Source organism: Zootoca vivipara, chromosome 13 (genome assembly GCF_965207765.1).
Source record: "Zootoca vivipara chromosome 13, rZooViv2.hap1.1, whole genome shotgun sequence".
In the NCBI taxonomy this organism is placed as follows: Eukaryota; Metazoa; Chordata; class Lepidosauria; order Squamata; family Lacertidae; genus Zootoca; species Zootoca vivipara.
This window is the reverse complement of record NC_142596.1, coordinates 38,129,815-38,143,315: the sequence shown is the minus strand read 5'-3', so window position 1 is coordinate 38,143,315 and position 13,501 is coordinate 38,129,815. Positions and strand designations below refer to the sequence as shown.

Genomic DNA, 13,501 nt, shown 5'->3' with positions numbered 1-13,501 from the left:
GGGAAATGAAACACAATAGGCAGATCTTTGAAAAGGGTCCATTCATAAGAGCCAAGGACTTTGGCTTTCCGAATAGCAAACTAGGTGAAAGAGCCCAGTCTGTTGTAGCTGCTGTTTTTGAATGGGGAACAATGTGTGATCTGGCATGTGTTTGCAACAAGAATGTAGAACAATTTGGAAACTGCAAACATCTTTTCACTGCAATCATTCTATAATCTGTCCTTGCAGCTAAATATCCCAAACATGAGACACCAGAAACTGGAGCCAGAGTGGGTTTATTTGATTAATTGACTGAACATGCATATCTTTTCAAATGAAGATACATTAATTCTCGAGGGGAATCAAACTTCGGTTGGGGTGGGGGGTGCTGTGGTTCTCTAGTTTGTTGCGATCCAAGTTCCATTAGTCCCAACCAGTCTGCTCCATCTTCAGAGGTGATGGGAATAAGAACCCAACTAAATCTGAAGCGTCACAGATTTCCCACCCCACCCATATTTTAGATTACCCCCACCCATATTGCAGCAGGGGACTTGTTAGAGTAATGCCGTATTTCAGGCATCCCCAAACTGCGGCCCTCCAGATTTTTGGCCTACAACTCCCATTATCCCTAGCTAACAGGATCAGTGGTCGGGGAAGATGGGAATTGTAGTCTAAAACATCTGGAGGGCCAAAGTTTGGGGATGCCTGCCATATTTCTTGAGTCCAACTCAGATTCCAAATGCTGCTGATTCACAGGAGGCAAGATCCCCCCCCCCAGTCTTGCTATTGTGCTCATGTCAAGCTTTCCATGAGCATCTGGCCAGTCACTGTAAGAACTGGAGGCTAGACCAGAAAGGCCACTGGTTTGATCCAGCAGCCTTGTCTTATGGTCTTATGCACATACCGTTGAACCCACCTCTCCATGACTAAGGGGGGGGGAGCCTCTTTGAAGATGATCATAAAACGTGATCTCTAGGTGCCATACAAAACAAAACCTTCACAATGTTGCAATTTTTAAACTCCAAAAATGAATTTTTAAAAAATAGTTTTTTAAAAAATAATAATTTTTATTGAGCTTTACAGTTTTTTATCATATTAATATCACATACAAAAGAAAAAGATAAAACATTTCCCCAGATTCCCCCTCCTCTTTGGACTTCCCTCAACATCCTCTTCTGGTTTTTTTTAAGATGTTTGCTTCCCCTGCTTGCTATATTACATCTTCATATCGAATTCTTTATATCACATATTGTTCTCTTATCATTTTAACATCAGTTGTAAGTGTTTACTCAAACCCTGCTAGTGAGTCCATTTCTTTACATTGTTTTTGTAAGTACAGTGGTACCTCAGTTTACAAACACAATTGGTTCTGGAAGTCTGTACTTAACCTGAAGCGTAGTTAACCTGAAGTGAACTTTCCCATTGAAAGTAATGGAAAGTGGATTCATCCGTTTCAGACATGTCCGCGGAGTACTTAAACTGAAAATACTCAAACCGAGGCGTACTTAAACCGAGGTATGACTGTACTTCATAAATGGTTCCTAGTCTTTTTTAAAGTCTCCATTGTCGTTGTCTCTAAGTCTTTCAGTTAGTTTCACCATTTCAGCATATTCCATCAATTTTTGTTGCCAGGGCCGTCTCAAGCCGGTCGGGCGCCCTGGCGCCCTGGCACGGAGATTGCTTCAGCGCCCCCGCCCTGGTGGGCGGGCGCAGCATGGTTCTGCGCGGCTTTGCCGCGCAGCGCCCTCCTACCGGCCCTGCGCCCCGGCGCCCCGCGCCACCGAGACTACCCCTAGAGCCGGGCCTGTTTGTTGCCATTGTTCTTTGGCTGATGTTTCATCACTTTTCCATTGGGGGGTCTAGCAATATCCTAGCTGCAGTTGTAGCATACATGAAGAGTTTCTTCTTCTCTTTTGGCATGTCTTGACCTGAAATGCCTAATAAAAAAAAGCTTCTGGTCTCTTCACAAAGGTTATCTTAAACCTTTTTAAAAATTCAGCCAGGAATGAAACCCAAGTGCAGAAAGAATAACATAATGAAATACAAGGTAAATCACAGGTAGGAACAGCAAACAGTAAACAGAGGAGATAAAACAAGCACCAGCCAAACCGCAGGGATTAAAAGACCAATATGAGAGAGAGAGACAGACAGACAGACAGACAGACAGACAGACAGACAGACAGGGGGAACAGAAAAGCATACTATAGCAAGGGAACCACCACCCAAAAGGCCATCTCATCTGGGCGAACCTCAGGACATTTGACAACATGCACAGATGGAGAAAAGCTTACCTTAATACTGTAGTTATAACCTGCCTCTCCAGTTGATCTTTCCCAAGAGGTGAATTGTAAAAGAAGTGTGCATGCACACGAAAGCTCATACCAAAATAAAAACTTAGTTGGTCTTTAAGGTGCTACTGAAGGAATTTTTTTATTATAAAAAACAATGAAAGCCACATTATTATACTGTTTTTAATTATTAATTGAGAAGCAAGATCAAAAGTAACTTTTTTGGAGGGTTCTAATTTTATCATTAAAAAAACCTCATATTTACTTCTCTTTCCTATTTTGGCAGCTGAACTGAAAAATCTGTAATTGGATTTATGATGCACAAATATCTGTAGGTGATAGCCAAAATACTAATGCATGAAGTGGGTTTGTGAAGAGATCCAGGGAGACCAAACAACTTCTATGAAGCATGGCATATATATTTTTACTTCTTACAGAAACAATATTAAAATTTAATACCTGCCACCAAAGGCTGTAATGAACATCAGAACCTGCAGAAAATTGAAATTAAGGGTGGTCTTCATCTGAGTTCCACTCAGATTCATTGAATTTAATGAGCTTAAGTTAATCGTGTCCATTAGCTTCAAAGAGTCTACTCTGAGTAGGGCTAGCATTGGATACATCTCACTTTTTTAAATAGTAGATCATGTGGTTATCTGTTGTTTTCCTTCTGTCAGGTAGCAGCTATGATATATAATCTTTCACTTTTGTGTCTTCTCCTTGTTTACAAATAACCATCCAAATCACCCATGACGTACGTGAAATCATAAATAATCATAATTATGCTATGTAATTGTTCATTATACTGAAAATCATGTTTTAAAACCAAATAAAAAATAAAACAAATGCCAGGACAAAATCCAGAAAACTAGCATCCATTAAATGAATTAGAGCCCCAGGAAGACTTGTAGGACTGTATGAATGGCGAAAGAAAGCAATGTCTGCTGTGCTAAGATTTCACAGATCTCTTTAAGGCAAGGATAGGGATATTTTTACTTCTTACAGAAACAATATTAAAATTTAATACCTGCCACCAAAGGCTGTAATGAACATCAGAACCTGCAGAAAATTGAAATTAAGGGTGGTCTTCATCTGAGTTCCACTCAGATTCATTGAATTTAATGAGCTTAAGTTAATCGTGTCCATTAGATCAGGGGTAGGCATCCTCAGGCCCGTGGGCCGGATGCGGCCCAATCGCCTTCTCAATCTGGCCCACGGACGCTCCGGGAATCAGCGTGTTTTTTTACATGAGTAGAATATGTCCTTTTATTTAAAATGCTTCTCTGGGTTATTTGTGGGGCATAGGAATTCGTTCATTTCCCCCCCACAAAATATAGTCCGGCCCACCACGGCTAAAAAAGGTTACTGACCCCTGTTCTAGATCTGGTGGAACTACAATTCCCAGCATCCCTGACTATTGGCCATGCCAGTTGGGGCTGATGGGCAGCAGCATCCGGAAGACCACAGTTTCCCCATCCCTTCTGTAAGGGAAAGATCACTGTATTTTTATTTTGATAAGCGCTATTTATGAAGACAGTGTTGTTCCCAGCTGGAAGCGTATCTTATTTTTAACTAACGCCGTAGTCTTTTTATACAGTGTCGTCTGTCGATTGCATGTTGTACCATATTGGCCTGACTATAAGCCGTACTTCCCCCCCCCCCAATTTTGACTGTGAAAAGTACGGCTTAAATTTGCGACCTTACAAAAATTGGCTTTTACGGTATCACTGTAGGATTTTCTTCTACATTTGCCATTTACAGGTGTGAGTGTCTGCAGAATTATAAGGGAGCGGCTTATATTCGGGCATTGTCTCTCCCCACCCCCCTGACCCCGAATTTTAAAGGTGTGGCTTATTTGCGGGTGCGGCTTATATTCGGGGCCAATATGGTATTTCAAAGGTTGTTGGGTTTTCCCCCTGACTCTTAGCTGACATTGCTTTCATTTCCTTTTTCTCTAACCAGCTGACAAGGTCAACGACGACTTCTACTCCAAACGGCGCCATCTCTCGGAGCTCGCCGCAAAGGGGAACCTGCCCCTCCACCCGGTGCGTATGGAAGAGGACCGCCCGTACATCCTCGAGGGCGGCACAATGAAACACAACGGGCAGAAGTCGAAAGCCTCCAAGCCACACATGCACCCTTTAGCGTACAAAACCTGGGACCCTAGCGACCAGTCCCTCCGAAGGCATGCCTATGCCACCAAAGGGAGGACCCTCGCAGGTGACCCGGCAGGGAGTGATCCACTCACAACGCGGAGTCAGCATTACTTGCCCACACAGCCATACTTCATTACCAACAGCAAGACAGAAGTGACTGTTTGAGATCGACTTTCTTCTTACTCTTTTTTTTTAACTAAAAAAAAACAGCAACAAGGGGAAAATACACAAACACAACTGGAAGAGATAAGATCAAAAGCTCGGAACAAGGAGAGGTGGACATTCCTGGTGGAGGGCAGGCGGCGGTTCCTGGTTAAGGTAGCCAGCTATGAGCCGAAGATTGGGTTAGCGCTATATAGCAATATACACCGAAGGTTGTTTGAACTCCATTTTACACTGGAAACCATCCCCTTGGGACTTAACTTTTCTTTCTTTCTTTCTACTCCAAATTCAAATCCATGATGAGAAGTAGCACAATCTAGAGACACCATCCATCAGCTTCAGAACGTTTTTCTGCAACGTCCCTGCCTTGGGCTAGGTGGGCATCAACGCAAAACGATACATCGGGGGGGGGAGGGACATTGTGAAGTTGGGGGGCTTTCTTTTGTACAAATTTTAAGATCTGTGGAGAAGAAGGGGAAGCTGAAACAAAGAGCAAACGGCTGGGTAGAAATCCTCATGTCTTAGTGTTTCCTTTCCTTTTCTTTTTGTACCGTCACTAAAGAAGCAAGCAAGCAAGCAAAAAAATATCTATATACATACGAAACATAAGAAAAGACTCGCACGAAACCTGTGAAGACTGTTACAGTGACAAGCATATGGAGACTTTCTAGGAAGTGGAAAGCTCACACGAGAGATGATTTTAGCCCCCACTTTTATGTCTTACATTTTCCAGGACTTTTCAGGGGGTGGGGGTAGGGCCAGAAGAAGCAGGATGTTGGTGGGGAATTCCTCACCTCAGCCTAAGCTGCCCTATCTGTGGGCAATGAATAAAGCCAGTTGCTCTTCAGCCAATTCCAAATTTTTCTTACCCTGATTCCCTCTCCTCTGTTTCCAGTTACTTTGGACTGAAGATAAATAAGCGTGGGTGGTGCCTTTCCTGTATTGCTAACGTTTAATGATCGTCTTGTTTTTTAAAGTGAAACCTGTACCAACTTACGATTCTTTCCTCATGTGTGGGACTCAACCAATCAGGTGTCCTTCCGTCCATTTTGCTGCCAAGGGAGAACATGTTTTACTGATGTGTCGTGTTTTTGCCAGGCCAGAAGTTGCTCTCCTGGCCTGCCTCTTCTCCTATTGAAACAATCTCTCCCTGCCTCAAATCTCCCCAGTATGAAGATTACCAATGTGGTATCCTCTCGAAGTTGCTGAACTTCAGTTCTTTTCAGCCTCAGCCCAGCATGGTGGATATTTGGGGGTGGTGGGAGCTGTAGTCCAACATCATCTGGAGAACATCACGTTGGCTATCCTTGGCCTTCCACCCTTCATTCCATCTTTGCATTTATGCCAATGTTCCTTCATAACTTCTTTTCAACCTTCCTCTCTTTCTTCTCCCGTATGGTTAATCCCTTTTGTTAAAGGGAGCGTCACATGCTACCATTTCCCAGAAAGGAAGCCTGCATGTAAAAAAAGAAAAATAATATTTTCATTAGTTTCTCATTATTGATATGCATTTGTTCATGCTAATATACCCATCTAAATGTGAGGCATGCTACTCCTGGGATGATAAAGGACATTTGGATCGAGGCTGAGGTTGAGCAAGCATGCAAGAGTTGTGTCTGCACGCTTGGGAGCCAATGAACTGAAAGCGTAAGACTTTTACAATCACTGTGCACTAGACTCCGCTGCTCTCCGGAGAAAGCAAAACTCAATCTCATCAGGGATGGCGACAGCACCTGGCTTGTTCATGTAGCTGTTGGGGCCCAAATGCCTTGGCAGGGCCTACTGATGCTAACAGTTTGCCTCCCTTCTAATGGTTTGTTTTTCCTTCCTTTTCTTCATTTGTGTCCCATTAGGGTGATGACTTTTTTACAACCTCATTTCCCTGTATCATAATTTGATGAGCTTTCATTAAAGATTAGATAAAATCTTACTTTCAAAGAGATTTGATTTTAAAAAAGCTCACACACAAAATGATTTTAAAAAATTTATTTATCAGTTTTTTGACCATTTTTGAAGTCACTGTAAGCAGATATAAAACTGAACCCAAGCTTTAGAGTCACATATATACAACATTATATAGGGTCATCAAACACACAAGGAAGCTTTTTTTAGCTGCAGTAACAGTATAGGCGCCACTAGAGGACGATGTTTTGCTACCTCTCCTGTAGGTTCTTTTCCCTGCATGTCCGGTAGGGTCTTTGAGGTCCCCAAAAAGGGGCTTTTACCTTGCGCAGGTGTGACATTTGTATACCCTATGTTGCTAGGAACACTCCCCATTGTGGAATGTGGTGTTGTGTCCAAATTTGATACGAAATATATAGAGAATTGTTAATACAATTTTATGAAATGGTAAAACGGCATACAAAAAAATTAAAAACGGTTTGTGCGTAACCTTTTTAAATATTTCAATGGAATATACCTCAATTTTAGTCATTAATAGGCAAAAGTTCATCCATTTGTGCTACAGGAAATAATTTTTGAGGGGGGGGGAAATGAAAAAGTCATCACCCTAGTATCCCGTACTTGCTCACTGCATCTGCACACCTGTGGCCCATGAGCAACAGGGAAGGAGAGGGAGGTGTTTTCGTGGTGCTGGGAGACTGGTACAAGCATTGGCCTGAGTACAAGCATTGGCCTGAGCCCCTGGGCCTCCTTCTGCCATATATATATATGCTGAGACCCCTGACACTGAACACTTTAATTTGTTTATTGCATTTATCTTCACATTTATTTTTAACTTTTCTCCAAGGTAGAGCTCAAGGTAGAAAAACAAGCTCCAAGGTGGACCTCAAGGGTCTCCTAACAACCCTCAGCATCCTCAACAAACCATCATTCCCAGGATTTCTGAGGGGAAACCATGACTGTTTAAAGTGGTATATTGCTTTAAAAGTATAGTACAGAAGGAGCCCCACAACCCAAGGCTGGTCTCGTTTAATTCAATGGAGCTTACTCCCCATTAAACGAAGATATAGGGTTGCACTCCTAGACACTCCACTCCACAAATGTGGAGGGTTTTGTTCTCCATTGTGCTTAAGTTCAATTTATGAGCCAGCAGAAGTATAACCACACTTTGATTTATGAGTATTTATTTAGAAGAATTGATATACCACTTAATTAAAAACAACCAGTCTATAAGCAATGTACATAAAACAAGAGATGAAAACAAGTATTTCTTATTTTATTTATTTATAACAATATAAAATAATTATCAATGCCACACAGATAAATCCAGCAGAAGTTAAAAGCAAATACTAAATTATATATCTGGGTAGGCTTGTCGAAATAAAAAAGGGAGCATTTAGCAAGGCATCTAAAACAGTATAGCAAGGGCGCCTGCCCTTTGTTTTCCTGCCTGAATAATATCGATAACCTCTATTGTGTTTTGAATGTATTTTCCCCCACCCCCATTATGCATGGTAGCGCACCACAAACGATAACTCAGAGCACACACAAGCACATGTGTGTTTGAAATTGATTTCCCTAGGCTTAAAACTGATTTTCCTGGACAAGGTTTGGATTGTGCCCCTCCATTTTCTATAAATCTTGGGTGTAGGTTTGTGCGGTAGTGGCTGTTGCCCATTGAGACTGGTAGGGTGGAACGCAGGAAGACCAACAGCAGATGGCGCCAGAGCCAGTCAGAGCCAATTAATTCTCGCTTTGTTCCCTGTTGAGTCATAGAAGGACAACGTTAAGGCTAAGGAGGAGGAAGCTGGTAGGCTGTGCTCTTGGAATGGCTCTAACATAAGAAGAGAGGCAAGGGGTTGGCTGGCTGGCTAGCTGGCTGAAGTTGGTGGGGATGCTCCCCATCCACCCTAATGGATCAGCCTACACAGGGTTTGTAGAAGGTTATGATAATTCTCACAGGTATTCACAATGGAGAAGATATTGTCCAAGTTGGAAATAAAGCTCTGAAAAGGGCATCTCAACATTCGAGATGTTGTAGTTAAGAGGAAAGCTGAGTGACATGGCAGAAGCTTATAAAAGTATGTATGGCATGGAGAAAGTTGGTAGAGAAAAGTATTTCCCCTCTCTCATAACACTAGAACTTGTGGACCTCCAATAAAGCTGAATGCTGGAAGATTCAAGACCGATGAAAGAAAGTACCGTACTTTTCCATGTATAAGACGAGGGGTTTGGGGGGTTGTTGTTTTTTAAGTATGCTTTAAAAAATGGGTGTCGTCGTATACGTGGATAGTCCATAGGGTGGATGTTTGATTGGTTGCTTCCGCGGCTGTCAGAGGCTATTGGGCGTGTTATTGGGGGCTGTGTGAAGGGCTGGTGTTGATTGGCTGTCACTGCGGCAATTGGGCGGGCGATTGGCAGCTTCTGCTGGCGTGTGGGTTAGCAATTTTTGGCAATTCCCCCTAAAAAGCTCAACTACCTTGGGCAATTCCCCCCCCAAAAAAACCTCAACAACTTTGTGCCATCTCTCCCCCCCCCATTTTCTTAAATTTTAGCCCCCCCAAAATAGGGGGCGTATTTCTTCATGCAGCGCATAGTTAAACTGAGGAACTTGCTCCCACAGGGGGCAGTGATGCTTAGCGACTTGGGTGACTTTAAAAGATAAAGAGACAAATTCATGGAGGAGGGGGCCATAGAAGACTCCTAGACATGATGGCTATGCTCTGCTTCTGCAGTTGGAGACAACAGGGCTTCTGAATATCCGTTCCTGGAAACCCCAGGAGAGGAGAGGACTCTTGTGCTCATGTTCTTCCCATGAGTTTCCCATAGGCATCTGGTTGGCCACTGTGAGAACAGGCTGCAAGGCTAGATGCGCCCTTGGCCTGATCCAGCTGACTTTTCTTATGTGTTTTTTATTGCTTTTACAAGATTTTGGTAAATGTGTAATTACCTTATCTGTATACAGGTAGGTAGCCGTGTTGGTCTGGATCGAAGTAAAATAAAAAAATTCCTTCAGTAGCACCTTAAAGACCAACTAAGTTTTTATTTTGGTATGAGCTTTCGTGTGCATGCTTTCGTGGTATCTGAAGAAGTGTGCATGCACACGAAAGCTCATACCAAAATAAAAACTTAGTTGGTCTTTAAGGTGCTACTGAAGGAATTTTTTTATTTTACCTTATCTGTAGTATACATTTAAAGCAGTCTCAAACCACTTTAAAAAGCCATGGTTTCTCCCCAAAGTATCTTGGGAACTGGAGTTTGTTAGGGGCGCTGGGAACTGATTGATAGGGCACCCCTTTCCCCCTCACAGAGCCACATGTTTCCAGGGAACTCTGGGAATTGTGGACCTCTGGCGGAAATACGAGTCTCGTAACAACACTCAGTGCCCCTAGTCCACTGGATTCTTCAGGGGGGGGGAGCCATGATTGTTTGAAATTGTATGATACGGCTTTAAACGTATAGTGCAGAGAGGGCCTAAGAACCACCCAATAGTTTTCAGAAATTAGTAATAAGAGAGGGTTGGAAACTTTGGCAGAATTCCACTCTTTCCCCATACAGAAAAGAAATCAGTCCCCAGTTTTAGGACATATTTTCTCCCACTACCACCCACCATTGTTTAACCAGAGATCTCTAAGTTTAGAAGATATAAGAGATATTATATATATATATATATATATATATATATATATATATATATATATATATATATATTTCCCCCTCTCTCTTATTATATATATATATATAATAAAGGCATCACTCTAAGTGGTGTACATAAAACAATTATTAGTGAAACACAGATAAAATCAGGAAATGTTAAAAAAGAAGTATGCATAACTAAAATGCTGATTAATTTTCTTGAGGACTTTTATTTTTTTATAAAAGTATATTGCAAATTGATGAGGAAAAATAGAGACTGGGAAACAAGCAGCTGAAAGAAACTGAAATTGACAGTTTCACCTGTCCCTAAGGAAAGTTGCCTGCCTAATTTTCACAGGCAGGCAGGTTCCAAAACATGGATTCTGCTAAACTAAAAGATTAACTCCTAGCAGATGCTGCCACACCAAAAAGATAGACTATTATATATAATAATCATTAACTTATCTTTCCCCCAGTTAGCTAGTTTTTCCTGAAATACTACATATTATGCCCCAGCAATTATGAACATATAAAGCTATCTGACACTGAATCAGACCAATAGTTCATCTTAGCATTATGGACTCTGGCCATGATTCTTTGAGATCTCAGAAACAGAGAGATGCCTCTGAATCTTTCATCCAGAGACCCCATTAAAAAACTGCCTGACTTGTATGTGTATCCTTGGAGAATGATGAAATTCTGCACCTGAAATCAGACCTTACAGTTCAGTGAACCTTTCACTGAAGTGTGCTCCTATGGGACCATCAATGACGGGTGGAGTGATCCTTTTGAGCCCACGGGCCGCATTCCCACAATAGGCAAGCTTCCAAGGGCTGCATGCCAGCGGTGGGTGGGGCAGCCTCTGTAGCTCCAGGTAAAGGGTTGTTTCCAAATAAGTCCTACCCAGAGAAGACCCTTGGAAATGAATGGCCCTAGATGAGTCACGTCCAGTCATTTTCATGGGTCTAAGTGGGACTTTCTTGGAGGCATCCCTACACTCACATCAAGCAAGGAAGAATCACTCTTACAAATCAGTCAAAAGAACTGGAAGTAGGTGTGGAGGAGGACCAGTGAGAAGCATGGCCTGGGATGGAAGTGTGGCCTGGGATGGAAGTGTGGCTTGAGGATTCCTGAGGCAGAGAAGCCTGGAGGACTGCGCTTGCCCCCATAGGCCTAAGGTTTCCCTTCCCTGATCTTTGAAGTCCCTGATGAATGGATGAGTACCAGGGGGCGTTTCTGCATCTCTCCCATTCAGTCCTTTCCAATAGCAACCACTTCCCACAACCTTAGGGCTGCCTCAGCGCTCAGCCCAACTTCCCATTATATGAGTGACATTGGGCAGAAGCAATGGCTGAGGGGGCAGGACTCCTCTGTCACTCGTGCCTTTTCTTTCCCTGCTTTTGGTGACCATTTGGAGGGGAAATTCCATAGCTTTGGCACACACACACACACACACACACACACACACACCACCCAGCACCCCAGAAATGTGGCAAGAGGGTACATGAGCTGCCCTTGTCTCCTTGGTCACTGCTTCCTCGTGACAAACAGAGAGGCTTTGCCTTCAACCCTTGAACGGAATGTCGCTCTCGATCCATGCGCTTTTGATACACACCGCAGCTGTGCTCAAAATAACCCACTCAAGATTTTCTTTGTGTGACTCGAGCATCTTTTTACGTGGAAGCTACTTTAGTAAATGTACGTTCTGTAAGTATACATGTGTTAATACTTGTTAACGATGACAGAGTTTGAGAACCACTTCCTACAACTAAACAAAAAAGAAGAAGAAAATGTCTGTTTTTTAAAGTTGTTTATTTGTAAACATATGTATTCACTATATTAATATGAATTTCTTACTGGGCAATAAAAACTGATTATATGTGTGTGTGAACTGGTGACTCCATTTGTAAATGCTTGCGTTGCTGGTAGGCCCTTCATGCATCCGGTCAGAGCTGTAGGCCTTTTGCTACTCTCTTGAGGTGAAAAACAAGATGTTGCCCTCTCCTGTTCTTCCAACAGTACCTCAGGTATGGGAATCCTTTTCGCTCTGAGGGCCACATTTCCTTCTGGGAAACATAGCTGCCAAGTCTCCCGAATTCCCCGGGAAACCCCCGTTTTTCCAGCTGTTTCCCGCTGGCAGCCCAGATTAAAAAACAACCTGTAAATCCCCTGGATTCTTACTGGCCTGGGGAGGTTCCTTCTGTGCATGTCTGGAGTCTCTGGACATGCGCAGAAGCGATTTCTGGTGCGGTGGCCATTTTGGAAATGGGCAGAGCATGCGTAGAAGCGACTTCCGGTGCTGCTCTGCCCAGTTCCAAAATGGCCACAGCGTGATTTCCGTCGCTGTGGCCATTTTGGAAATGGGCAAAGCATGTGTAGAAGCAACTTCCGGTGTCGCTCTGCCCAGTTCCAAAATGGCCGCAGCGCGACTTCTGGTTCCGCGCAGCTGCCGATCCTGCATTTTTCAGTCTGGTAGTTGGCACCTATGCTGGGAAACTACATGCGAGTGATGAGTAGGTAAACAGGCAAAGGTTGGTAGAGCAACAAACGTAAATTGTATGTTGATGCAGTAGTCTGGTTTTCACACACTCACACGCCCCTCTCTAGGCAAGCGAGAAGCATCATTGGAATTCAAGGACACATTCTAGCCATTTGGGGTGAGAAGATGTAGCCAACAGACTTCTGAGGGCCATATATAGAGGCCACACCCAGCACCCAGGCCTGAGGTTTCCTACCTCTTCAGCAACCAGATCTTACATAGGATAGTGTTCACCACACCTGACCAGTGTAGGGTAGGTTGCATGGCACTCTCACCATCTGGCGCCCAAGGCAGCTTCCTCATTCTGCCTAATGGTAGAGCTGGACCTGACCAAAAGGTACCTGGAAACTAAACAGCTGCAGATGACTTCAGTAAGGATATTGTCCTATCCAAGTCACGTGATGTCCCCAGCTAATGGCATCTCCCTTTTGAAACGAAGATCAGGAATGTATTACTAATTAGCTGACTGATTGATAAACCGCTTAATACCCAAACAAGGTTCCTAAGTGATTTTAAAAAGGATAAAAATCAGTTACAGAAACATTAAAAGATAAACACCCAAAATTAAAAGGCGCAGTAAAACAATCCAATCAAGACATTAAAATATAAACACCCACAATTAAAATGCACAATAAAGCAATCCAATTAAGGCAGCACAGCAATTAAAACAGGAGACAATTTATCAAATGAAGAGTAGAGTTTCTGGTGCCATTATTTCTCGAGATGAAAAGCAATTCTTCAAAAGCTCTGGAGAGCTACTCAAGACCTTTAGAATCAAATACTGCTTCACTTCAAAGTGCCCCCAGCTGAAGTCTGAGATCACAACTCCTGACTCTTCA

The 13,501-nt window shown here is 42.9% G+C and overlaps 1 protein-coding gene across 1 annotated transcript in view; it reads left to right on the top strand.

The window, feature by feature from the left end:
- Positions 1-4,588, top strand: part of LOC148683697 (protein shisa-9-like) — a 30,307-nt gene extending 25,719 nt beyond the window's left edge. Inside the window, exon 2 of the mRNA XM_088657265.1 lies at positions 4,230-4,588. Coding sequence (XP_088513391.1) covers positions 4,230-4,588 — 359 coding nt within the window. The remainder of the gene's footprint in view (positions 1-4,229) is intronic.
- Positions 4,589-13,501: the final 8,913 nt, after the last annotated feature.